Source organism: Pelodiscus sinensis, chromosome 18 (assembly GCF_052426305.1).
Source record: "Pelodiscus sinensis isolate ZL-2025 chromosome 18, ASM5242630v1, whole genome shotgun sequence".
In the NCBI taxonomy this organism is placed as follows: domain Eukaryota; kingdom Metazoa; phylum Chordata; order Testudines; family Trionychidae; genus Pelodiscus; species Pelodiscus sinensis.
Genome location: NC_143069.1, coordinates 1,644,263 through 1,671,351, shown reverse-complemented (window position 1 = coordinate 1,671,351; position 27,089 = coordinate 1,644,263). Strand labels below are relative to the sequence as shown.

General features: G+C 61.3%; 1 protein-coding gene across 3 annotated transcripts in view; it reads right to left on the bottom strand.

Annotated features, from left to right (window-relative positions):
• The window catches only part of CRX (cone-rod homeobox), a 29,197-nt gene extending 4,333 nt beyond the window's left edge, over positions 1-24,864 (bottom strand). Inside the window, exons 1-4 of one of the 3 annotated variants that reach the window (XM_075917813.2) lie at positions 24,154-24,864; positions 9,253-9,310; positions 5,491-5,675; positions 1,204-1,355 (exon numbers count right to left, since the gene is read on the bottom strand). In XM_075917813.2, coding sequence (XP_075773928.1) covers positions 1,204-1,355; positions 5,491-5,587 — 249 coding nt within the window. In that variant the 5' untranslated portion in view covers positions 5,588-5,675; positions 9,253-9,310; positions 24,154-24,864. Of the gene's footprint in view, positions 1-1,203; positions 1,356-5,490; positions 5,676-9,252; positions 9,311-13,340; positions 14,044-24,153 lie in introns of those variants that run through there. The other 2 variants (XM_075917812.2, XM_075917814.2) reach the window with 2 other exon arrangements.
• Positions 24,865-27,089: the final 2,225 nt, after the last annotated feature.

The window sequence follows — 27,089 nt, the reverse complement described above, 5'->3', positions numbered from 1 at the left end:
GTGAAAAGGGAGCAGACGGGGGCACAGCAGGGGGGCCGTCCCCTCCCACACCCCAAAGCCACAGGGCAGCGCTAGGGGGCGCTGTGGGGCAAGGAAGGGGCAGGGGGCACAGCAGGGGGGGCCGTCCCCTCCCACACCCCAAAGCCACAGGGCAGCGCTAGGGGGCGCTGTGGGGCAAGGAAGGGGCAGGGGGCACAGCAGGGGGGGCCGTCCCCTCCCACACCCCAAAGCCACAGGGCAGCGCTAGGGGGCGCTGTGGGGCAAGGAAGGGGCAGGGGGCACAGCGGGGGGGCCGTCCCCTCCCACACCCCAAAGCCACAGGGCAGCGCTAGGGGGCGCTGTGGGGCAAGGAAGGGGCAGGGGGCACAGCGGGGGGGCCGTCCCCTCCCACACCCCAAAGCCACAGGGCAGCGCTAGGGGGCGCTGTGGGGCAAGGAAGGGGCAGGGGGCACAGCAGGGGGCGCTATCCAGCAGAGACACTCACTGCAGCCCTCCCAGGGCCATGACAGAGCCCTGCTACTTTGCAAAGAGTCGGGGAGTTTGCCCGGCACAGCCACCCCCAAAGCTCCTGGCCCTTTCCCTGGCCTTCAGTTCCCGCCCCGCCCCACACGGCTTGGAGCGCAGCCCCCTCCTGCCTCTCCAGAGCTGGACAAACACCCCCTACATCGGGGTGGCCAACCCATTAAACAAAGATCGCCGAAAAAACGCGAAGAGCCGCACCAGAATCATTGAGCAAAAAAAAAAAAAGGGTGCTGCCCCTTTAAAAACCACGGGTTAGGCTTTTTGGCTCCCTCCGGCCGCTACCATCTTGCCATGCACCGTTTGTAGGGGCCATGGGGCGGCTTTGCGAGCTGCGGGGGAGGCGTCGCGAGCCGCACTTTCAGGGGTGAAGAACCACATGGGGCTCACAAGCCGCGGGTTGGCCACCCCCGCCCTACTTCATGCACATTCGTGGCGCCCCAAAGAGGACGTAAACTCCTGTTCTGCCTCCTTTGCAAGCTAGTCCCACACAGCCTCTGGGAGCTGCACACAGAATTCAGACCTGATCCCCAACCTCAGCGCTCTGTAATGGAGACTCCCCATTGGCTGTCAGCAATGTAGGGCTTATGACACACGCCGAGCAGTTCCAATTCCATGCAGCGGGGAAGAGTGGCCAGCCGCAGACACACACACCTGCCTGCCCAAGGGTCACGCCATCCTCACCTGCACCCGGGACTCCGGCAGGTTGATCTTGAGCGCCACCTCCTCCCGCATGAAGATGTCGGGGTAGCGGGTCTTGGCAAACAGCGCCTCCAAGATGTCCAGCTGCGCCCGCGTGAAGGTGGTGCGCTCCCGCCGCTGCTTCCGTGGGGTGGCTGGGGGGAGGGGAGACGGTTACGCCTGCCTGGGGGCTGAATTGCTCCCTTGTCCCCAGATCTGGGAGACAGCTCGGCTATAGCGAAGCCAAACGTGACTCAGGAGGCAGGAGAGTCTAGTGGTTAGACCACCAAGCTCAGGATCAATGAATCTGGAGGACCTGGGCCAGCATCACGGTGTGCCTCAGTTTCCCACCTGTCCTGTGGGCACATCGGTGTCAGCATTACAAAGGGCAGGGGGGCCTCGAAACCCCCCCAGGGCTCGGCTGGGCTGAGTCATAGACCGCAACCGGGGGAGGGGGGCAGGCAACAGGCAAAACAAGGGCAAAATGCTGCCACCCCCAGGGTCACTCGTGTTGCACCAGGGTGACTGAGCGTGCAAGGGGCAGTGCACTGGGTGTGCAAGAGGCAGTGCACTGAGCGTGCAAGGGGCAGTGCACTGGGCGTGCAAGGGGCAGTGCACTGGGCGTGCAAGGGGCAGTGCACTGGGCGTGCAAGGGGCAGTGCACCAGGCCTTCACCTGCCCTCAGGACAGCGTGCGCTCCAGGTGGGGAGGGAGGGAGGGAGCTTTCAGCCCCGGAGCACAAGGCATGTTCCGTTCGGACCAAAGCCCACAGCCCTCCTGGCCGGGCGTCTGCCTCAGTTGCACCGCGCCGCACCGGGGCCAAGTCGACGCCCACGCAAGGGCTTGACCAGGGCACTCGCCTTTGGGAGGAGGGAATGGAGTTTTCTAAAGTGCTCCCCTTCCAAAAGCGCATTGCGACGCCTGACCCCAGCATTGTGCAGCGCTCGGCCAGTTTTTGTAGCAAACCCAGGGCCAGGAGGCGTACCGGGACCAGGAGATGTACCGGGGCAAACCGGGACCAGGAGGCGTACCGGGGCCAGGAGATGTACCGGGGCACACCGGGGCCAGGAGGTGTACCGGGGCACACCGGGGCCAGGAGGCGTACCGGGGCACACCGGGGCCAGGAGATGTACTGGGGCACACCGGGGCCAGGAGGCATACCGGGGCACACCGGGGCCAGGAGATGTACCGGGGCACACCGGGGCCAGGAGGCGTACCGGGGCACACCGGGACCAGGAGATGTACTGGGGCACACCGGGGCCAGGAGGCGTACCGGGGCACACCGGGGCCAGGAGGCGTACCGGGGCCAGGAGGCGTACCGGGGCCAGGAGGCGTACCGGGGCACACCGGGACCAGGAGATGTACTGGGGCACACCGGGGCCAGGAGGCGTACCGGGGCACACCGGGGCCAGGAGGCGTACCGGGGCACACCGGGGCCAGGCGGCGTACCGGGGCACACTGGGGCCAGGCGGCGTACCGGGGCACACCGGGGCCAGGAGGCGTACCGGGGCACACCGGGGCCAGGAGGCGTACCGGGGCACACCGGGGCCAGGAGGCGTACCGGGGCACACCGGGGCCAGGAGGCGTACCGGGGCACACCGGGGCCAGGAGGCGTACCGGGGCACACCGGGGCCAGGAGGCGTACCGGAGCACACCGGGGCCAGGAGGCGTACCGGGGCACACCGGGGCCAGGCGGCGTACCGGGGCACACCGGGGCCAGGAGGCGTACCGGGGCACACCGGGGCCAGGAGGCGTACCGGGGCACACCGGGGCCAGGAGGCGTACCGGGGCCAGGAGGCGTACCGGGGCACACCGGGGCCAGGAGGCGTACCGGGGCACACCGGGGCCAGGAGATGTACCGGGGCACACCGGGGCCAGGAGGCGTACCGGGGCACACCGGGGCCAGGAGATGTACCGGGGCACACCGGGGCCAGGAGGCGTACCGGGGCACACCGGGGCCAGGAGATGTACCGGGGCACACCGGGGCCAGGAGGCGTACCGGGGCACACCGGGGCCAGGAGGCGTACCGGGGCACACCGGGGCCAGGAGGCGTACCGGGGCACACCGGGGCCAGGAGGCGTACCGGGGCACACCGGGGCCAGGAGATGTACCGGGGCACACCGGGGCCAGGAGGCGTACCGGAGCACACCGGGGCCAGGAGATGTACCGGGGCACACCGGGGCCAGGAGGCGTACCGGGGCACACCGGGGCCAGGAGGCGTACCGGGGCACACCGGGGCCAGGAGATGTACCGGGGCAAACAGGGGCCAGGAGGCGTACCGGGGCACACCGGGGCCAGGAGGCGTACCGGGGCACACCGGGGCCAGGAAGCGTACCGGGGCACACCGGGGCCAGGAGGCGTACCGGGGCACACCGGGGCCAGGAGACGTACCGGGGCACACCGGGGCCAGGAGGCGTACCGGGACCAGGAGACGTACCGGGGCACACCGGGGCCAGGAGGCGTACCGGGGCACACCGGGGCCAGGAGGCGTACCGGGGCCAGGAGATGTACCGGGGCACACCGGGGCCAGGAGGTGTACCGGGGCACACCGGGGCCAGGAGGCGTACCGGGGCCAGGAGGCGTACCGGGGCACACCGGGGCCAGGAGGCGTACCGGGGCACACCGGGGCCAGGAGGCGTACCGGGACCAGGAGACGTACCGGGGCACACCGGGGCCAGGAGGCGTACCGGGGCACACCGGGGCCAGGAGACGTACCGGGGCACACCGGGGCCAGGAGGCGTACCGGGACCAGGAGACGTACCGGGGCACACCGGGGCCAGGAGGCGTACCGGGGCACACCGGGGCCAGGAGGCGTACCGGGGCCAGGAGATGTACCGGGGCACACCGGGGCCAGGAGGTGTACCGGGGCACACCGGGGCCAGGAGGCGTACCGGGGCCAGGAGGCGTACCGGGGCACACCGGGGCCAGGAGGCGTACCGGGGCACACCGGGGCCAGGAGGCGTACCGGGGCACACCGGGGCCAGGCGGCGTACTGGGCAATGTTTTTTGAGCAATTGATTTACACTGATGATGCACATTGAGTTTTGTAAACAAGTCACCAGCTCCGGTTCCGGTTCCTGGTGGGCTTGTTTATTTTAACTCTTTGCCAAACCCAAGGGACGACCAGCTGCTTGCGGCCAGGAAAGCGCCTTTCGATGAGGGAGGGACGTAGGCGCGGGGATGGCAACATCCCAAAGCGGCAGATCCCCAGCCAAGGAACCTCTGGAAGCGCCAGCTCCCCCGTGCATGGCAACCCAGACTAGGCCTGGGGACGGCTGCGCTCTGACGCCTGCTTTCTCCCACTCGCGACCCGGAGAGGGCAAACTACGCTGATTGCGGAGAGCGCGAGAAATGACCCGACCTCGTTTGCTTTGCTCTGGCTACGTCTACACGACAAGGGTTTTGCACAAAACGTGCGGCGTGTCCACACTTCAAGCACCTTTTTGCGCAAGACTCGCCAGTCGCCAGAACAGAGGCTTTCGGCGGTGTAGGTACACCTCCTTCTACGAGCCAGATTTCCTTTTTGCGCTACAGCTCTTGCGCAAAAAGGCAGGTGTGGATGCTCCCCAGGGTTTCTTGCGCAAAAAGAGCCGATCCGTAAAAGCACAGGTGGTACGACGGCCATTCTGTGAATGGCAAACAGAGCTTTCCTGCGCAAGGGTGTCCATGGCAGTGTGGACGCGCTCTCGCGCAAAAGAGATGAACCTCGCGGACATGCTTTTGCGCAAGAGGCTTTTGCATAGAACTCTTCCACAAAAGGCTTCTTGCACAGAAACCCAGCAGTGTAGACAGAGCAGTAATTGGTTTGTTTCGCTCTCGCTCTATCCCCACTGGCTTTTCTCCCAGTCTGTCCAGAGCAACTGGCTGCCTGGCTCCTTCCGTGTGGCGGGAGCAGGCGCCGGGGCTGCATTTAGGGTAAGAAGCCGGCGCGCTCACTCGCTCGCTCTAGTTCTAACGCCGGCTGTCGGTGCCGTAAAGCAGCCGCCGCGCTGGCTAGCACGATGCTACCGGGCTCTGCTGTGAGTCTCTTGCAGGTGTGGACTGGCGGCCGCCTGTGAGCTGACCGGGAAGAGATGCTGTTGGCTCTGGGTATCAGAACCAAGCTCGTCCCCTGGCTCCAGTTACTTTCACTCCCTCTCCCCCAGCAAGCGGACGGGATGTGCCACCGGCAGGGCTTTCTCTTGCAGGACTCCCGGCCGATTTCCCCTGCTTGCTCTCTGGCGGGCCCGACCCACCCCCTGCTCCCTCCTCCCTGGCCCTCGGGCGGCAGGACCCCGGCCAGGCACTTACTTGGGTACCCCACGGCGGAGTGGAGGAGGTCCATGCCTGGGCCCGCGAGGGTCAGCCCGTTGACTGCGTAATGAGGCTGCTTGATGTAGGACATCATGCTCAGACCCCGCTCGGCCTGCGCGCCGTCTCTTCCCCCGAGGGCTGGGTCGCCGGGTCAGTCCGATCCGCTCAGCCTCCCGGGCCGGCTGCAGGGTGGGGAGAGGAAAAGACACACCCGGAGATTGTGGTCCCCTCCTCCGGAGGCTGCGGGGGAGCTGGGGAGAAGGCTCGTCCAATGGGAGAGAAGGCGGCCGAGGGCTTCACACCTCCAGGGGAGCGGAGGCTCCGGTTACCCCTTGGGGCACCACTGAAAAGAGACGCTCCGGCCCCTCGGCCAGCCGGCTGCGTGAGGGCACAGCACAGACCTGCCCAACAAGAGTGGGGGGGTCAGCCCCGGGGTGGCTCATTCTCACCAGCATTCGGCAGCTCCCGTCGACCCGGCGGGGGGCCAGCGAGCAATTAGTGCTCCCCAGCCAGCAAAACCCACCCCTTGAGGAGCAGGGTTTTGCTACGGGAACCATTGGATGTGGGCAGGTGGTGGGAGCCCAGTGGGGTGGGACCAGTTCTCTAGGGGCGAAGGGACGCTGGGAACCTGGGGCTAGTCCCAGCGCTGCCCGTGGCTTCCTCTCCCACTTCGGTTCTGATTGTCAGCTCTTTGGGGCAAGAGTCCCTCACTCTCTGTGCAGCACCCGGCGACGGGCCCTGAAGTGGCTGCCAGATGTCTGGAGGCGAGGGGCAGGGGTTAACCTACAGTGGCCAGGCCCGCACATTAGAAAGAGCAAGAGTCTGGCTCCAAAACCGTCAAAGCAAGTCGGGAGCGTGGCTGAGGGCCGAAGCCCCCCTCCTCCTGCAGTTCGGTGCCTTTGGGGGTGGCGTGAGAAGCTGTTCCCCGCAGCCCTGCGAGCCACAAACAAGGCCTTGCAGATGGGCCACCCTTCGGGGGGCAGGGGCCCATTTTCTACCCCACCTGAACCTCCAGCCTGGGCGTCTTTCTTAAAGACGGCCGCCTGGGATGGCGTCGCTCGCTGCTTGAACGTCTCTGATCGGGGAGGTGCAGGGCACTAGATTGGCCTCCTTTTGGCTCTGGTGTCCTGTCATCAGAACAAATCGGGACCTGCCGCGTCCGGCAGCCTTCATTCCGCCGGGGGCTGCTGTTCGTACAGTGCCCCAGGATTTGTGGCCTGTGCTGCAGCTCTTAAGGGAGCTGCTCTTGGGGGGGGGGGGGATCCAAGCCATTCCTATTGTGTCCAGGAAAACAAACGGGGGGGGGGGGGTGATCTAAAAAACCAATGAGGATTAAACCAAACTTCCTCCCAGCACTGCCCCTTGATCGCAGGCGGCCGCCCTCTGGCACTAGTAGGTGTCTGAGGGTTCTTGCAAACAAGTGGAAGGCAGGCGGGGAAGGAACCGCTAGACTGACACTTAGCAACTCATTAGCACCTTGCTACCCAGCCTTCAGCTCCGGCTGCCTCTAAAGCGGCAAGAAATGTGCAAACAGGACATGGAGGAATTTTTGCATTTCCAAGATCTGACCAGGAGAAACACCCATCTGAGCAGAAAAACAACCCCCGCCACACCACACACAGTAAATCAAAACCAGAGCCCAGTGGAGGAGGGAAATCCAGAAAGAGCCTTTTAGAGCAAATTGGGGTGTTAATTTACGGGGAAAACTCACTTTGGATCACTAGATTCCCTGTTGTGTTCCCTCCCTCTGGGGCAGACAGGACACTGGGATGGATGGACCTTTGCTCTGACCCAGTCTGGCCGCTCTGATGTTCTTAACATGCCTTGGAATGTATTTTTAGGAACCATTTTTTTTTCCTTTTGGCCGACAAATGTAGGGTAAAGTTGGCAGAAGCGCTTAAGTAATAGGGGAATGTAAAGTCCGGTATTTTTAAAAGGGCCCCCAAAGTCAAAGTCACTTGGGTACCATTGAAAACGTGACCTTGAGTTATGAATTATTGTTGCTACCTGGTGCTTATGCAGCACTTAGCATCAGTAGCGCTCAGATCTGAAACGCCAGCATCTGCGCTGAGGTGAGTGTCTTTATAAATCCCCCTCCCCTAAAATGGAACCAGTTTCAAGGTTTTTTCTTCCCAATCGTTCATACAAATCATTCTGGTGACTTCGCTGACAAATCAACAAAGTCCACTCTAAACAATGTGGGGAAGCCCTGAGAGGGATTTAAAAGGGAGTTTTGCAGAATGTCCAGGCAGGGAAACCTGGTGTTGAGTGTTGAAAACTCCCTTCAAACAGCTCAAAGCATGTGGAAGAGGTTTTGAGGATTTTACAAAATGAGTGTGAATTAAAGTCCATAAACGTAATTGGGAAATCAGGCTTCCCTCCTTCAGGGGCTGTCCAGGGGAATAGCTGAGTAGAAGAACTTTTGGCAGTGATGTAGCGGAAATGCTTGCTTAGCATTAAGCTTCTTTCTGATCCAAAACAAGCCATGAATCGCTGGGGATTTGATCCTGAAATGTACGAATGTATTTTCTCTCTAGAGATGGATCTCAATCTGTATATATAGCTACACACACAATATTATTAGACAATCATCAGGATTGTTTATGTTAAATATATAGATATTGCAGTTTATTCTCTGGGTTTCTATAATTATTTTTAAATGAATAAAAAGCGAGAGACATGGTCAGGAAGCAAACGAAATAATTGAGCTGACCTGTAGAATATTATTACAAATCATAGATAGGCAACATGAGCTTTTGAGGGGTAAAATTCCTGATAGAATTCTTTTATCTAACCTGCTCTTCAATATCTCCAGTGATGGAGATTTCACAACCGCCCTACGCAAATTATTTCAGTGTTTCACCACCCTGGCAGTTAAAAAGGTTTGTTCACAGTGGGTCAAATTGCCCAGGTTGTGTGAATACGATAGATCACCCTACAAAAAAAATCTGCTGTTCTCTAATCAAACCTTAGCTCCTTCAAACCAGTAGGAATTTCTCCTTTATTACTTTGTCAGTATAATTACAGGAACAACATTGTTTAAGATGCCTGTAAAAAATCTGATTAGATTCCTAGTAATCTGATGTTTAAATCTGGAGGGGAAAAATTAGATTTTTTTTTTTTAAATCACAATTTTTTCTTCCATTTGCTCAAAAACATCCTTGTCAATTCAATATTTTTGTGCCATTTTAAGCCATCTTGCCCCCTGCCAATTTACAATCTTTGCATCAGGATACAGCAAAGGTTAAATTACTAAGAATCACAAAAGCATGAATAGTGCAGTTTTTAAAACCTCTCTGTTTAAAAATCCCCAATCCCAGAGAATGTTGCACGGCTGTTAGGGCATTTAAAAAAATCGGTCTCCATAGATACTTTTCGTAACATCTGACTTAAGATTCCAATAGACAAACCCGCTATAAGGGATACTCTATTTTAAAATGGCTTTCTGAGAATGTATAAAAGCAAGTCAAGAAAGCAGAATACACCAAAGAGGAGAGCCTTGTTTTACATCCACCCTGTCGGCTGGCAGAAATAAGGAGGATGGACACGTGTGCGGTGGTTGTGTAGTTTTCTTTGGGAACTCTCCTTACCTTGGAAATGCCAAGAAAGTTAGTTGTCAGATTTTCTTGGGGGATTTTAATTTTTGCCCCAGCCAGTTTCAGAAGTGCTGGGATGGTATCCCAGGTTAGGTCTGGAGATGTAAATTCTGCTCCGGAGGGAGAAAAAATCCCCACCCTCCTTTACCAGATGACTTCTTACCTTTTTGCCGGGGCGAAGGACTTTCCAAAGGGTCCAGACTGAACAGGGCCGGGAGGCGCTGGAAGAAAACATAACAGAAACCAGTTTGCAGCTGGAGGATGTGCCCATCTTTAGCAAACCCCTGCCACGCCACCCCCCAAAAAAGCAGCGAGAAAGAGCAAAATGTGTTAAAAGGATAACGGAGAAGAGCTGGAGGAGCCGATCTGTATAATCTGCAATAAAAAGAGAAGCTTAACCTGAATCAGAGAGCAGCTTTAGAGTGGTGCAGGCAATTCGGCAGACTTTTCTGCTCCCTCTCTCGCTGCGCTTTCAGATCTGAAGATTTGGGATTTTCTCCTCTAAGCCCCAGGAGTGGGGGAGCGTTTGCTCCAAACAATTTTGTGTGTGAGCGAGGTCCATTCTCAGTGTTGCCTTAAGAATCTCACATGATAGGAATTATGACAACAGCCCTCTTGCGGATTACTATCCAGGGGGAATTGCTTTTCTCAGAGGGCTCGGGGGCGGGGGGCCTTGCTTTCCTCCTGGAGGGAGAAAATAGCAAAGGGAAGGTGCACGTCTGCAATGGGGAGTTGTCTTGTAAAGTTTCACCTGAGACTTTGGCTTGAAATTGGCTTTGATGGGGATGGGGCAGTTTGTGACCAAGACTAGCAAACGGAAACACCACTCAGTGCAGCTGTGTTGGATTTTAACTCCTCATTTATTTTCCCATTTCAACAGGTAGAACTTTTTTTAAAAAAATGGGACGACACTGCATGGTAGTGGCGGGATACTGTTTCCTCTGGAAACTGCCAATCTACCGCTCAGAGATAATACATCTAATTTCTTTTTTAAATATCCCAAACAAATGAGCTTTGACCTCAGCAGGAATTTCTCCTTGTTAGTTCATTGTAGGCAGACATCTTTGTAGGACCCTGGCCTCCTATTTCACTAACTCCAACCCATCGCTTTTAAAAGATCACAAATCTCCTCATTAAAGATAAACCTCGCACGCCAAAGCGAGAGACAAATAAATACACGGTTGTTTTGTAAGAGCAGCAACCTGGTATTTGAGGTTACAGGGTCCTTAGCTTAAAACCGTTCAACAGAGGTCAGTAACGTACACGCAAACATGCACGTTCTTTCTATTACATTTAGGCTAATGCAGTTTGCATGGGATGGTTTAGACGGCAGTCAGCAGTTTTATGATGTCGCTTCTGTGTTCCTTCCCCTAATGTTTAAACCCATGTAAATCAAAACAACCAACCAAAGCGTCCTATTAAAAGAACGAAAGCTCCCGTTTTTAAAACCGGTCTTGGCTTTCAGGGCAGGAAGATCTCTTTGCTATCTATTGACACGGCTTTTAGCCGACGCATTGCGTGCCTTTCAAAAGGAGCCTTTCCCATTTGAATTGCATCTCTATGTTTCGTGAGTCTATAAAGTGCCACCAGACCATTGGTTGTTTTGTTCTGTAACAGACTCACTCGGCTACTCCTTGAAGCTCCAGTCTCTAATCTTGACCATCCCAATTGCGAGAGGCAGAGGAGACCAGCTCCTTTCTACAGAGCTGTACCTGCTCAAAGAAGATACGATCCTTCCCCCTTCCTCCTTCCCTTTCCTCAATCTTTTTTTTAATATGCCTAGAAACAAATAACCAAACGGAGACACTGCAAAGGCAGCGAAAGCAGAGATTGTCACTAGAGATTAACAATCTTTTGAACAAGCTGATGAGAGAGCAGAGACAGGGTCCACACGTTTCATTCACGAGCGCTCGTCTCGTTTGGCTGAAATTACTCTCCTAAGAAGCTTAGAGGCAAAAATACAATTCCGGGAGAAGGCTGGATTCATTTCCATGCAGTTCACTAGCAGAGACAGAGGGAATAGGCTACTCTCCCGCACAGTCTCCCCCTAGCTTTATCTGCCAGTCAACGGGGGTTGCAATAGATTAAGGGTTCATTTTGCAGCTAGGCAAATGCAAAGGCCAAAGAGTGTAAAGGGGTGGTCTGGGTATCCTGGGGGAGTTTGGTTGTTGCGTCTGGAGGCCTGGGCCCTGTTGCGTCAGGCACATGGAGAAAGAGACAGTCTCTGCCCCAAGAAACTTACAAGCCCGTAGTTGGAGACAGAGCGGCAACGCACAAGACGAGGGCACTCACCTAATTGCACACCGTTTCACACGTCTCTGGTTTCCTTTGGCTTGAAAAGAATTTTATATGGACACAGGCAAACTCTCGGAGACAGGAGCTGCTCCGCCTCTGATCTTGGCTTCTCCTCTTCAGCTTCTTGCCGTGGGTGGTGGTACCCAGCGGTGCAAGGCGTGGGCGTGTGAGCGGGGCCATACAGAGCCGCCGGCTCCTGCTGACCCCCTTGGGGCTCTCCAGAGAACCCGTGGAACCACAGGGGGCCTCTCGCGAGACTAGCGTGAGCGGGGCAGACGAGGAGCCATTTGCTTGGCTCCGTCGGCGTCCTTTGCTGCTTCTGCAGAAGCCTCCCTTTGTTTTCCCCTTGGGTGGCTGAGCCCGGCTGGATCCAAAGCACCAGCACGCCCAGCCCCTTGGGAGATGCCGTCAGAGCCCTGGCGAACGACGCCTCCCTCCCGTCCCCTGTGCAGTCATTCCCCCGGGCCGTGCGCCGACGCCCGCCCACGGCCCTGTGCCCTTGCCCGCCCGCGTGGCCTTGTGACCACCCCCCAGAGCCCAGAGAGAGGGAGAATTCGGCCTGCCAGGGACGTCCGTGCAGCTGGACTTTGACAGCTGGGGATTTGAATCCCCTCCCGCGTTGGCAGCGTGCAGGGTCCTGGCTGGGGCATCCAAGGTAGCAGGTTCTCTGGATCAGAGGCCTTTTTGGGGAGCCCAGGGAGGCAGAGATGAGAAGGGGACAGGAGGTGAGTGAGCCCCAGGCTGGACCCAAAGCCCTGTGGGCCAAAGCCTGGGGCTGGGTCAGAAGTCTGAGCCTGGCGGCCCCCCAGGGAGGTGGGTTAGGAAGCCATCTGCACCCCTGGCAGGGCGACTCCTGCTGGCGGCCCCCGGAACTAACACCAAGGTGGCACATCCAGGAGCCAGGGGAAGGACAGGGGGGCGCTGCCTTGTGCTCTGTGGCCCCCCGAAAGACAGGCTGGCTAATTGCATCTCTGTCACTAACAAGACTCCAGGCAGGGATGGACTTTTCCACCTGCTGTTTCCATCGCCGGACACACGGGCAGCGCTGTCCTATAAGTCACAGCTCCATGGTAAGAACCCCGGTTCCCTCTCCTCTCTTCCATCCATGGGCGGATTTTCCCCCCCATCGCTGTGCAGAATGAATTTTGTTACGTGCACCAATACATATGTGGATGTGCACCAGCAGGAGACACACACCCCCCTCGCCGTTGGCCACCCAAGCGCAACGCCGGGAGGAACACAACGTGTGGTCCACACCAGCTAACCCACGCTCCTGGTCCGCTCTGAACTACGCCACATGGCTGCAGGGTTTTCAATGCCTGTCGGTCTGCCGGTGGAAGTGGCTCGCTATTGAGAACAGACCCAGAGGGAGCCAGCCTGCCCGGCGGAGATTTCTAACCCTCTTTGTCGCTGGCTCTGCCACAGACTGATGGACACGAGCGCTCCGGTGCACGGGCTTCGGTGTCAGCCCGGTGTGATTTTAACGGTGTCCAGCGCTCTCGTGACCGGTCGTGTCCCTCTCTGGAGCTCTCAGGGACATGCCTCGTCCCCGGCACCCACTCCAGAGATGCCACAAATCACGAAGAGTCCCGAGAGCACCTCGCACAAGGACTTTAAAACTCGGTCCCCGGCACGGCCACAACGCCCATGGCTCCGCGCCCTGCCGGCCCTGCCCGCTGGGATCTACCAAGAAACTCCCATCCCTCTGCCCCTTTCCCCCAAAGCACCCCCACCTCCGGACTCCTGCAGGCAGCACGGGGCCCAGGCCGGCCGGCCCTGCCACAGAGCACGCCGCAGCCAGCCCCGCGGCACGGCAAACGGACGGACTTTCCATCGTTCGATATCGTTTTATCAAGCGCTGGCCCCTCCCCCGCCCGCTAAATCGGGATCAGCAGCAAACCATCCCGCCTCCCCACCACGCGCACCCCCAAAGGTCCGGCCCGCGGCCCGGCTCACCTGGCTGTGCTGGGCACCGGGAGGCGAGAGCTGGCCGGAGGGGCAGGAAGAGCAGGGGAAAGGCTGGAAGAGGAAGAGGGCCCCGAAATGGGGCCGATTTAAGGCAGGGCGGCCGTGATGTCAGCTGTCAGTGTCTATATTTCACCCCCTAATCCCGGGAGTGCGGCAGGCCAAGGGGGTCGGAGGTGGACTCGGCATGAGGTGACTTTGGGGAAGACAGCCTGCCCGGCTGGCAGCGAGTCGCTAATCCCCTGCCCAAGTGCCAGACACAATTAACTTTGATCCCCCGGGACACAAGGGGGGGACTCGCCACAGGCCCAGGGGGTGGCCTGGGAGGGGAGGGGGACAGCTGCCTCGGGGGCCAAAGGACCCGTCGTGCACTCAGGGCCTGAGTCTTTATTGCCGGCCAACCTCGCAGGAGCATTTAGAGCCAGCGCTTTGTCTGCATCCTGGTTTCACTCCCCTGCCAAAGCTGGGGGCAGAGCCCAGGCGTCCTGGCTCCCAGCCTCCCTGCTCTAACCGCTAGACCCCACTCCCCTCATTGAGCTAGGGATAGAACTCAGGCATCCTGGCTCCCAGCCCCCCCTGCTCTAACCGCTAGATCCCACTCCCCTCACTGAGCTAGGGATAGAACTCAGGCATCCTGGCTCCCAGCCTCCCTGCTCTAACCGCTAGACCCCACTCCCCTCGCTGAGCTAGGGATAGAACTCAGGCGTCCTGGCGCCCCGCCCCCCCCTGCTCTAACCGCTAGACCCCACTCCCCTCGCTGAGCTAGGGATAGAACTCAGGTGTCCTGGCTCCCAGCCTCCCTGCTCTAACCGCTAGACCCCACTCCCCTCACTGAGCTAGGGATAGAACTCAGGTGTCCTGGCTCCCAGCCTCCCTGCTCTAACCGCTAGACCCCACTCCCCTCACTGAGCTAGGGATAGAACTCAGGCATCCTGGCTCCCAGCCTCCCTGCTCTAACCGCTAGACCCCACTCCCCTCGCTGAGCTAGGGATAGAACTCAGGCGTCCTGGCGCCCCGCCCCCCCCTGCTCTAACCGCTAGACCCCACTCCCCTCACTGAGCTAGGGATAGAACTCAGGTGTCCTGGCTCCCAGCCTCCCTGCTCTAACCGCTAGACCCCACTCCCCTCACTGAGCTAGGGATAGAACTCAGGTGTCCTGGCTCCCAGCCTCCCTGCTCTAACCGCTAGACCCCACTCCCCTCACTGAGCTAGGGATAGAACTCAGGTGTCCTGGCTCCCAGCCTCCCTGCCCTAACCGCTAGACCCCACTCCCCTCACTGAGCTAGGGATAGAACTCAGGCATCCTGGCTCCCAGCCTCCCTGCTCTAACCGCTAGACCCCACTCCCCTCACTGAGCTAGGGATAGAACTCAGGCATCCTGGCTCCCAGCCTCCCTGCTCTAACCGCTAGACCCCACTCCCCTCGCTGAGCTAGGGATAGAACTCAGGCGTCCTGGCGCCCCGCCCCCCCTGCTCTAACCGCTAGACCCCACTCCCCTCACTGAGCTAGGGATAGAACTCAGGTGTCCTGGCTCCCAGCCTCCCTGCTCTAACCGCTAGACCCCACTCCCCTCACTGAGCTAGGGATAGAACTCAGGCATCCTGGCTCCCAGCCCCTGCTCTGGCTCTTAGAACTCGGGGGGGGGGTCTCTGCTATGGACCCGTTTGGCATCTCACTGCAACGCTCTATGCCTCAGTTTCCCTTCCCCCTTGTATGTGCGTGCAGCACCTGGCACCACGTGGCTCCAGACTTGCCTGGGACCTGCGGGTGCTACCGTAGTTCCGTGAATAATTTCATCCCGCAGACCATGCTTGGGGCAGTCCCCATGTCTGGGTGCAGGGACACCTTGGCAGTGCGCTAGGGCCTTACTTGGGAGGCCCCGATTCAGGACAGAACAGACTCATGTGCTATGCCCCCATGGCAGCCAATGGGGGTGGGGTGCACCCCTGGATTGGAGCATCTTCTGTGATTTCTCTCCTGCAATTCCCCAGCAGCTCTGCACCCCAATCTCTCCCCAGAGCCCAATGCCAGAGGCCCCCAGGCCCTGCTCAAGGCTGGGTTCCCCATCTCCATTCATCCCCAGCCCTCTCTTCCGGCCCCTGGTTGTCACGCCCCACGCCCCTGCAACAGGGAGAGACCCCCCCTTACTGCACAGCCTTCCCCCCGGGAAACCCAAGTCAGCCCCCCACTAACAGCACCTAGACACTACATGATCAGGGCCTGTCGGGCCAGGCGCCTCCCGGACCCCAGCTGAGATCAGGGCCCCGTCAGGCCAGGCGCCGCCCAGACCCCAGCTGAGATCAGGGCCCCGTCAGGCCAGGCGCCGCCCAGACCCCAGCTGAGATCAGAGCCCCGTCAGGCCAGGCGCCGCCCAGACCCCAGCTGAGATCAGGGCCCCATCAGGCCAGGCGCCGCCCAGACCCCAGCTGAGATCAGAGCCCCGTCGGGCCGGGCACCAGACCCCAGCTGAGATCAGGGCCCCGTCGGGCCGGGCGCCGCCCAGACCCCAGCTGAGATCAGGGCCCCGTCAGGCCAGGCGCCGCCCAGACCCCAGCTGAGATCAGGGCCCTGTCAGGCCAGGCGCCGCCCAGACCCCAGCTGAGATCAGGGCCCCGTCAGGCCAGGCGCCGCCCAGACCCCAGCTGAGATCAGAGCCCCATCAGGCCAGGCGCCGCCCAGACCCCAGCTGAGATCAGGGCCCCGTCGGGCCAGGCGCCGCCCAGACCCCAGCTGAGATCAGGGCCCCGTCGGGCCAGGCGCCGCCCAGACCCCAGCTGAGATCAGGGCCCCGTCAGGCCAGGCGCCGCCCAGACCCCAGCTGAGATCAGGGCCCCGTCGGGCCGGGCGCCGCCCAGACCCCAGCTGAGATCAGGGCCCCGTCGGGCCGGGCACCAGACCCCAGCTGAGATCAGGGCCCCGTCGGGCCAGGCGCCGCCCAGACCCCAGCTGAGATCAGGGCCCCGTCGGGCCAGGCGCCGCCCAGACCCCAGCTGAGATCAGGGCCCCGTCGGGCCAGGCGCCGCCCAGACCCCAGCTGAGATCAGAGCCCCGTCGGGCCGGGCACCAGACCCCAGCTGAGATCAGAGCCCCGTCGGGCCGGGCACCAGACCCCAGCTGAGATCAGAGCCCCGTCAGGCCAGGCGCCGCCCAGACCCCAGCTGAGATCAGGGCCCCGTCGGGCCAGGCGCCTCCCGGACCCCAGCTGAGATCAGAGCCCCGTCGGGCCAGGCGCCGCCCAGACCCCAGCTGAGATCAGAGCCCCGTCAGGCCAGGCGCCGCCCAGACCCCAGCTGAGATCAGGGCCCCGTCGGGCCAGGCGCCGCCCAGACCCCAGCTGAGATCAGGGCCCCGTCAGGCCAGGCGCCGCCCAGACCCCAGCTGAGATCAGGGCCCCGTCAGGCCAGGCGCCTCCCGGACCCCAGCTGAGATCAGGGCCCCGTCAGGCCAGGCGCCGCCCAGACCCCAGCTGAGATCAGAGCCCCGTCGGGCCAGGCGCCGCCCAGACCCCAGCTGAGATCAGGGCCCCGTCGGGCCAGGCGCCTCCCGGACCCCAGCTGAGATCAGGGCCCCATCAGGCCAGGCGCCGCCCAGACCCCAGCTGAGATCAGAGCCCCGTCGGGCCGGGCACCAGACCCCAGCTGAGATCAGGGTCTGTCGGGCGGGGCAAATGGTTCCCAGACACAGAACTGGTGCCTCCCATGTGAGTGCTGTGGGCGGGTCCCAGTGCTTGCAGAAGGCTGCCAGGGGGCAGGAGACCCCCAGCTCTGGGGAGGATGCCCCACAAGGTTCACCCCCCTGGGTCGCCAGCCGACCAGCTCCCCTCATGCAACGGGAGGGAGGGTCCACCTGCCGCGCTGAAGTCAGGCACCACGCGGCTGCTCGATCAGACCCAGCCCAAGGGGGATCTGCTGCCCTCCCCTGGGGCAGGGTGTGGGGGGCAACGGGGGGCGGGTTGGCCACAGAGACTCTTTGAAATGAGTGATTAGAAGGCTCCATCCATCTGCTTCCGATCTGGGGTGGGGGCAGCGTGGGATTCACCTCCCCAAATATCACCCCATGGAGTGGTGCACGCTGGTCTTGGCTCTAACCGCTCCACTCCACTTCCCTCCCAGAGCTGGGAGAGAGCCCAGGTGTCCTGGTGCCCAGCCCGCTGCACTCACCACTAGACCCTACTCCCTTCCTGGACCAAAGAAACGCACCCAAGTCTCCAGGTTCCCAGCCCTCCCTGCTCTACCCACCAGGCGCCACTCCCCACCCGGAGCTGGAACCCAGGAGTCCTGGCTCCACCGCCCGGCTCCTTTGTACCTCCCCGCTGCCTGCCAGCTCTCAGCCCACTGTTTAATTGGACTCTTGCTCTCCTATCCCCTTTAGCTAATGCACTTAAAATGAGGCCTGGCGAAAGGAATATTCCATTGTCATCAATCCGGGAAGCCGGGACAACAATGCACTTTTAATTACCATTAATGCCCGGCCAAGACAAAACAAAGCAACAGGATTTGCCACCTCACAGAGCGGCCGCCGGGCCGGCCAAGGGGGCCTGGGCCTGGGGATGGATTGAATGATCCCCTGCCCCCGGTGGGCATGGGGGCTGCGGTAATGAGTCCAGAGGGAGAAAAGTTAAACTAAAGGGTCTGGCTAATCCCCAGCCTGGCCCTGGCCACGTGTTGAGTAATTACACACAAGCATGGCCTCCCTCTCTTAATTATCATACACAGCAGGATTAGGGTCACACTGGCAGGGCTATTAATTTGTTACCAGCCACTGCTCATTAGGGAAATAGCAGGGAGAGGCGAGGAAGGCCGTAAGTATTCTTAATTGAAAATCCCCAGTCTTGGAATAGACGCAGGGAGGAGATTACGGGCCGTACCACAGGCCCAGCAGAGGCTGGGTTATATACGCCCCACGCCGGGCGGCCGCGGCCAAGCTCCGTTGGACGGGGCCGGTTTGGAACGGCTTTCCCTGGCCCAAGCCAGGGTCCCCGGAGTGAGCGGGCGCGGGGGGAAGGAAAGGCCGTCAGTGCCACGCTTTTGGGGCACCCTGCCAGCAGAAACGGTCCCGCAGCAGGCCCGGGGATCCGCCCGGGGGCCTCACCGTGGGGATCGGGCAGGGCTGGCCTTACCATGAGGCGAACTCCGGAGCCGGACTGGGGGGCAACACGAGGCCCCCGAGTGTAGAACATGGTGTCTGCTGCTGGGGCAGGTGCATTCTCTCTGCCCTAGATGCCCAGAGCTGGGGCAGTGCGGTGCTGGAGGAAGGGGGGCACAAGAGACATGACAGGCCGGCAGGAGAAAAGGGGCAGGGGGGCATCATTTGAGCTCCCCGCCTCAGGTGCCAAAATGTCGTGAGCCGGCGCTGGGATCGGTGCTGCCCCTCTATCGTGCCGGGGTGGGGGGCTCAGCATGGGGGCACTCTCTGGCAGGCAGGGCTGGCCCCAATGCCCCAGCCTGGCGCCAGCGGGGCAGAGCAGGGGGGAGGGATGTCCAAGCAGAGTCACAGCCGGGCGCACAGTGCGGAGGAGCCTTCCTCTTCCTGACGAGGCCGACTCTGACGGGGACTGTAGGCAAGAGCCGCGACCTGGCCACCGCGAGTAGCCAGGCCGAACCCCGGGGGGGTTGATAATCCCCCCCAGCTGTGGAGCTAGCCCTCGAGATCCCCAGCGAACAGCGCAGCGCCGGGGCTCTGCGGCGGCGGCTCAGCCGGACGTTACGGTAGCGCTGACCCCAAACCGAAATTGCAATTACTGCGCGGCGTGGCCGTGGTGACTGGCCAGCCGGTCCCTAAAACAGCAGGTCCAAAGGTATTAAACGCTGATGAAAATGGATTGCAGAGCCCTTAATCCCCTGCCAAGCCTCGCTGCAAAGGCACAGCGCGCGCGCGCCCCGCGCAATTAGACACTTGCCATTTAATTTGTCCAACTGGCTTAGAGGAAATTGAAAAGAAAAGCAGAGGGACTGGGGGCGCTTCCCAAGCTGCCCCGCACGGCGCACGGCGCTGGGCCAGGCCTTAGAGACGCCGCCTAGATACCCTGTGCGCGGAGGCCTTGGTGCTGGTGCGCCTGGCCGGGGCGCTCGGCCCCGAGGGGGCCACTTTCCCAGCAGCGCTAGCGGGTCAGGAGTCCCAGTCCCGCCAAACGTGCAAGATTGGGAGAATCACAAGAGGGTGTAAAACCCGTGAGATCTAGCGCACGGATCACGAGCTCGGCAAAAGACCCGAGAATTGCTTTGAGAGGCTCTACAGAGACATGGCAGGGTGATTTCTATCTGCCGCCCGGGCCTGGAGCCTTTGGGGGCAGCCAGCAAGGCGTCTTCACCTTCAGATCCACGGGACTCGAGGGGCCGCGGCTGTAAGGAGCGCTCTTTGAGCACTCCTGGTCCCATCGCGCCAGTGCCAAGGGCGTCTCAGGCTGCAGAGACAGGCGGGGCCGGGCTGTGATCCCATTGTGTCAATGGGGAAACTGAGTCACGGAGCAGCTGATTGCCTTGGCCAGGAGGTAGTGAGCGGTGTAGCCCACGTCCCACGTTAGCGCCGCAGTCTCCTGGCACGGTGGGCAGAGACTTTCCAGCACGAGGAGACAAAAGAGCGGGCATTGGACTAGGCCATGTGCAACCACCGCAGGGGTCTGTAAACGTTCATATTGTCATACGCCGAATAACGCACAGTGCCTAGCGTCACAGGGCTCCGGCCCCTGAGCGGGGCGTGTAGGCGCTACCGTAATACGCCTAATAACGCACAGTGCCTAGCGTCACAGGGCTCCGGCCCCTGAGCGGGGCGTGTAGGCGCTACCGTAATACGCCTAATAACGCACAGTGCCTAGCGTCACAGGGCTCCGGCCCCTGAGCGGGGCGTGTAGGCGCTACCGTAATACGCCTAATAACGCACAGTGCCTAGCGTCACAGGGCTCCGGCCCCTGAGCGGGGCGTGTAGGCGCTACCGTAATACGCCTAATAACGCACAGTGCCTAGGGTCACAGGGCTCCGGCCCCTGAGCGGGGCGTGTAGGCGCTACCGTAATACGCCTAATAACGCACAGTGCCTAGGGTCACAGGGCTCCGGCCCCTGAGCGGGGCGTGTAGGCGCTACCGTAATACGCCTAATAACGCACAGTGCCTAGGGTCACAGGGCTCCGGCCCCTGAGCGGGGCGTGTAGGCGCTACCGTAATACGCCTAATAACGCACAGTGCCTAGCGTCACAGGGCTCCGGCCCCTGAGCGGGGCGTGTAGGCGCTACCGTAATACGCCTAATAACGCACAGTGCCTAGCGTCACAGGGCTCCGGCCCCTGAGCGGGGCGTGTAGGCGCTACCGTAATACGCCTAATAACGCACAGTGCCTAGGGTCACAGGGCTCCGGCCCCTGAGCGGGGCGTGTACGCACTACTGTAATATGCCTAATAACGCACAGTGCCTAGGGTCACAGGGCTCCGGCCCCTGAGCGGGGCGTGTAGGCACTACCGTAATACACCTAATAACGCACAGTGCCTAGCGTCACAGGGCTCTGGCCCCTGAGCGGGGCGTGTAGGCACTACCGTAATACATCTAATAACGCACAGTGCCTAGCATCATTGTGCGGGGCATGTAGGCACTACCGTAATACATCTAATAATGCACAGCACGAAGTGCCATGGGGCCCTAACCCAGAAGTGGGGTATGTAGGTGCTACCATAAGACACCTAAGAACTGGAACTCCCAGCTCTAGATCTGGACCAAGCGAAACTCCCCCCCCCCCATCATGGGCCCCCCAGCTCCTCTTGCTCCCTCCTCCAGGGTGGCCTCTCTAAACAAGCTGTTAGTGTCACCCGGCTCCTCCCTGCTAATTAACGCAAATCAACACACAGGAGATTGATTCCACACTCCCCTCCACCCCCGCCAATTAACACCCCCCTCCCCAGGGGCTGGGTGGGCAAGGGGGGAGCCGGGCTGGGGGACCTGCCCGCTCTAGTGCCCACTGGAGAGGGATGGATCTGCGAGGCCAGGCTGGAGGGAAACTCCCAGCTCATTCCCTCAGCCCAACAGCAGCCGGGGGGGGGGGCAGCCATGTCGCCGGGAAGGCGGGGGGCAGTCCCTGGGTCCAGGAATGCACTAATCCTGGAGCAGCTTTGCCCCGCCAGGCCACGTGCCGGTCATGTGGCCAGCCCTGGGAAGGGGGCAGGGAACAAAGGAGGCAATTTAACAATAACGACACGAGGGGGGATGAGTCTGTAAAGCTCCATGTTACATCAGAGGGGAGGGCGGCAAGGGGGGGCGGGCCCGTGGGGGGGGCCCTTCAGCTGGTCCTCACTCAAACACTGCAACACAAGAGCCCCTGGAGGGGGGCTGTGTGGGGCGGGCAGGCAGGGAGGCAGTGGGGGGTTGATTTCATTAACCAGACAATGGGCAGTGACCCTCTTCCCCATACCGCAGCCCTGCTGATGGCTTCCCTAATTAGGTGTGGGGGGGAGAGATGACAATGGCCTAAGTCAGTGCCGCAGATCACCACTGGCCCAGAGGCTACTGCTGGCCAGGCGGCTTCCAGAGGGAGATGCCCCCAGGTCCTCAGCATTCCTGTCTCCCTGGGCGACCCTGGGATGGTTCTCGCCCCAACTTTGGGAGGGGAGTGGGGCCTAGTGGTTAGAGCTGGGGAAAGCTGGGAGCCAGGACTCCTGAGTTCTCTCCCCGGCTCAGGGAGGGCAGTGAGGCATCATGATGACAGCGGGGCAGCAGGCCGGGTAGGTTCTGCTCCTGGCTGTGGGTGACAGCAGGTGGGTCTCTGGCCCACGATCCCCCGGAGGCGGAGGGAGGTGACCAGGGCTGCAGCTGGCTCAGGGCGTCCAGCCACGGCCCGAATGGAGAAGGTTCCCCCTTATCCTTGCCCCCTGCCCACCCCAGTCTCCTCCCTCCGCCGCCAGGGCAGCCCCAGCAGGGCGGGGACTCGAACCAGCGCCAGTGAACTTGGCTGGGAGAAGCTGAGAAACCCTGAAACACCCGCCCGCGTGAGGCCTGCCGCTCACACCCGACTGGGGAAACGGGGACGGGGCTCGCTTCGGGCCTGGATTCCCCGAGCTCCCGCTCATTGCCCCGTCCCTCCGGCCAGCCCTTCGTCCCTAAACTAAGCCCCTGCTACAGGCAGCGTTGCTACGGCAGGCCTCCGGCTCGGCTGCTGGGTGGTCTGGGACAAGTCGCTTGCTGCCTCAGTTTCCCCATCTTTGAAACGGGGAGAATCCCGGGAGCTCCGAGGAGCTGTCAGGGTGGCGTCGCGCCGAGAGGCGCCCCGGGTTCTCCCAGGATGGCTGCCAGCGCCAGATCCACCCACGCGCCCGTGAAGCCTGGCTGGGGAGCGCCCGGGCCAGCCTCCATGCTGGAACTGGTGCTGTTACAGCGGGGCTGGGCTGCTGGTTTATGGGACCTGGTGGGCGGGGGGCTGTTCCTTTGTCTCTCAGCAGGACTCCGGGAAGCCCATTATTAATTTTATTGCTGCTCTCGCTCATCTCCCGGCCACGCTGCCTGCCTGCCAACGCCTGCAGCAACAGGGCAGGAGGGGGGGCGGATTTTCTTGCTAACTCCCCCGCATCCCCACCACCTGGTCCAGGTCAGAATCGCCCTCCCTGGCCCCGGGGGCTGGAGGTGAAGTCAGGGGGTGCAGCCCAGCCCCCGTCCTCAGGGTGATCCCCCAGCGCCCTGCTGCCTGGGGTTAAAGTCCCTGGGGTCAGTTCCTTCCCCTTCCCCGGGGGTCACAGGGCTGCCTTGGCTTCACCCGTCCCCCCCGCTGAGAGGGGGAAGAGACAGGGCCAACCGGCTGAGCACTAAGCCCCAAAGCGCCGTCCCCCCGGCGGTATTAACCCACGGCAGGGAGATCGGCTCGGCTGAGGCACTAGCTGCTTCGGTCCGATTCCCTGCCTCGGCCCAGGCCAATAGTTCAGCGGGGCGCCGGGACCTGTTACAGGGATATTACGGAGACAAAGACGAGAGCAGGCCCAGTGCCACCCCAGCCGGGAGTGGGCCTCAGCACCCGAGGGGACCCCCTGCGCGGCAGAGCACCCGGGCTAACCACACGCAGGCAAGGCTGGCTGAGTCTCACCACTGGCCCGGCGGGCTCCGGGAGTCAGGAACCGAAGCTGCTTCCCCACGCTCGGCCCTCAGAGCCACGGCGCGATGCGGAGCCCGTTTCACGTCACGTTCTGCCGTGGCAAACCTTTCCCTCCTCCCAAACGGAAGAAGGGAAAACAAACCCCAAGCCCCCGATAAGCAAATACAGATCAGACATTTCCCACCATTCTGGGGAGAGGCAAACCAAACGGTCTCTTGGGATGCTGCCCGTTGGGCGTTTAAAAGAGAAAAGCAGCACAGCTGTGTGTCAAACTGCCCTCGAGGGGGATCGCTCAGCCCAGGGCGTGCGGACGGAGCTGGAGCCTGGTGCCGAGAGGGGACGGGAAGGGAGGGTTTCAAAATGCAGGTTCGACCTTGACGTGTCTTCCCCAAACCTTTCGGCATTTTTCCTGGGAAAAGCGTTCGGATGAAACCGTGTTATGCTCTGGCCTGGCCTTCCTCTCCAGCTAAGCACTGCCGCTCTGTGCAGCCACCCCGACGGGTTACATCCAGAGGGGACCCTTGTGCTCCTGGGTGAACTACACATGATCCTTGAGGACACTCAGTCTTGATCTACACCCCCGCTCCGACAATAGCCAGTCTGCCCTGCTCTTCTGCCGGGTCCTCCCGCCCGACCTCAGCCAAAAGCAAACCCAGACCCAACTATTGCGACACCGTTACATGCACAGCTCATAGCCACACCAAACCCTGGGCCGGATCCTGGGACAGTCACCCCACAATCTACCTTGGGCAGACGAGCTACCAACCGTGAGCCGCGGCGGCAGGCCGACCCGTTTCCCCGGCAGCTGCTCCTAAGGAAGCGTCTCGGTCCAACCCTTTGTCTCCATTTTATTCTCCACCTGCTTTTTTTGTGTGAACAAACTGAGCCGCCGGCATGTTCCTACAAGCACTGGATCCACCCAGTGCCGGGGTGGGAGCTACGCAGCACCCCGCGCCCTCCGCACAGTGGGGACGGTTAGGACTCGCTCGGGTCGTGTCGTGGCTGGAAGCATCGGATGGAGACAGCTGGGACAGGGCTGCTGTTCAGAGCCCAGCCCGGAGGGGAAGGGGTTCATGGCGCCTCCCTCCTGCCCCCAGCAGCAGATGAAATTGACATTTTGAGAGCAACACGTTTTTCCCTCTTCGAGAGCTCTCCCGCCGGGCCCGGTTGGAACATCCAAAAGGAGGCTGACGCACTGGAGTAGGAGGCCAGTCATTACACCTCTCGCCGCGCCTCAGTTTCCCCTCCTCTGGATGCTCATGCATCCTTGGCGTGGTTGCTACAGTGATCTGCCACCCGCATCGTTCCCTGTCTTCCTACCCTAGCCCATCAGCATCAGATCTGGGCACCTTCCCGTGTCTGCAAAGTCCCTCGCGTGTTGCTTGGAGGCGCTGGTCCTGCCCCCGTGATGTGGTCGGAACTCAGGCTGGGGTAGGGGCGTGGTGTGTCGCTGAGGATGGAAAAGCGTTCTCCCAGAGGAAGGCCGAGCAAGGCTTCCTAACGTGATCCAAGATTCGCCCGGGTTCTGTAAGACGTTTCCATCAGACTCTGAGGCGGTTTTGTCCCCGGATTTCACACGCACCTGGCTGTGGGCAGCGAGACCTGAATCGTCCCAAGGGAGCAACGCTGTGGCAGTGGGTGACAAAACACCCTCCCGCCCACCCCCACGCCTTCCCTGCTCTCCGAGCTGTGGCCACGCCGGAAGGCAGGGCGCCAAGCAGACCTATGCCGCCGGCCTGATGGGTGGGTGGGTGCCAGGGCAGCTGGCGGGTTTTGTGTTGCTCCAAGCCCCGGTTCCGGGAAGCACGGGACGATCTGGGAATCTCTGCCTCTGGGAACAAACAGAGTGAATAAAACGTGTCTCGCCTCCGTGGCTGCAGGGAAAAGCAGGGACCCCGAATGGCCACGAACAAAATGCAGCAATCAAAAAAGTCTCATGATTTTGACGCCCATCGTGTGATTTTGGGGAGCCCTTGAACCACGACTGGTGGAATTTACACGTGTCCCCCGTGGCAACAGAGGAACAAGCCTACTTGTACTGCCAGCGCCAGCATCTAAACGCACGGAGCTTTTCTGCATCGCTGGGCAAGACCCGGAGAGTTCCTGTACCCGGTGCAAGACGGAAACCTCTAAGTCCCCAGGCCAGACCTCTGCAATAACCCAGAGCTGGCTGGGACACCGGATTCCTGCCTTGAAAGATCTGGGGGGAAATGCGGGGGGGGGGGGTCAAAAGGACCAAAGGGGGATTCAAAATCTCAACATTTTTCACAAACTGAAAATCCAGGAACAAAAGTGGGATCCAGACAGTTTGCTGGGGAGGGAAGTGGGGGCTAGTGGTGAGATCAGGGGACTGGGAGCCAGGACTCTGGTACTACCCTAGCTCTAGGAGTGTGGGGGTTAGAGTCGGGGACTGGGAACCAAACGGGCCCATGATGATTATGTGGCCTGGCCTCCTGCCCACTCCACTCCACACTGGCGACCTTCCCTTTTCTTAACGGCTTTCCGCGGAAGCGCCCGCTCAGCTCAGCAGCCAGGCTGACCCCTCAGATGCCGGCTCCTTGGGGAATGGGATTACAGCCCCCAAACTGCGCCCGGGGGCCGATGCTTTTACCAGCCTCAGTCCAGCGAGCCGCAGTTCGGTGTCTGAAACACGCCTGGCTCTGGGCGTGAGCAAGGCCCGCACGTGCGGGGTGACCACGCGTGTGCCCGCAGGACGGCGCGAGCGAGCAGGCGGGTGCTTGTGCCTGCCAAAGTGACACGCACGATCCCGGACACACAAGCCCCAGCAATGGCTGCACGGACGCAGGCCCCGGTGCACAGGCATGCACAACTGGTGTGCCTTTCACGCCTGGGGCTGTGCCCCCGGCTAGATCCCTTCCGAGCCAAGGGCCGGTCTTGCTGCAGCACCCGGTAACACCCCCCAACCGCACACTGTGTGGATGGCCTCTAGGGCAGACGGAGAGAAGCCGCAGGAAGAGGCTGTGCGAGGGGGCCAGGCCCCCACCTCGCCCCTGGCCTGGGGAGGCCGGAGAGTTCAGAGTTGTCCCGTCTGGGCAGCACGGACGGCCCTGAGGCTGGCTAGGGATTGTGTGGAGCCTGGGCCAGGGCGGCTGCGAGGCAGGAGCGAGCACAGCCTTTCCCGTTCCTCCGAAGGAAAATAATTCCTGGAGCCCGCTCCAGTCCCGTTCTCCCTCCTCATCCTCCCCCGGCTCCCCACGTCACGGCCAAGAGCAGGGCCTGCAGAATTTCCCCGTCTGCCCCGGACTGGCAGGAGACAGCCGGGCCCCCTCTGTCATCAGCTTTTCGTTGGCCACTGCGTCGGGCGCCCCCCCGCACAGGCAAACGGCAGAAGGGGAACTGAGGCAGGGAGGCGGGCAGGGGGCTAGAGAAAGGGGTTCACCCGAGCCCTTGGAGATCCTGCCGTGCCACTGGGCCATGCTCCCCCTCCCACGGGGTGTGGTGGGAGGGGGAGCCGCCGACAGGGGGACTTGGAAAAGACCCAAACAGAGGGGAGGGTCATCCGCGGCCTGCGTCTGAGGGGAAGGGTGCTCCCTGTCTGCCGGTGCCCACGAGGGCCCCTCGCCACTGGAGGGTGATGGTGGGGGCTGGGGACAGGCAGGACCATAAAAGAGATCCCCAAACTCTCCCCCTGTGCCCTTCAACGGGGCCCTCCTGCAGGC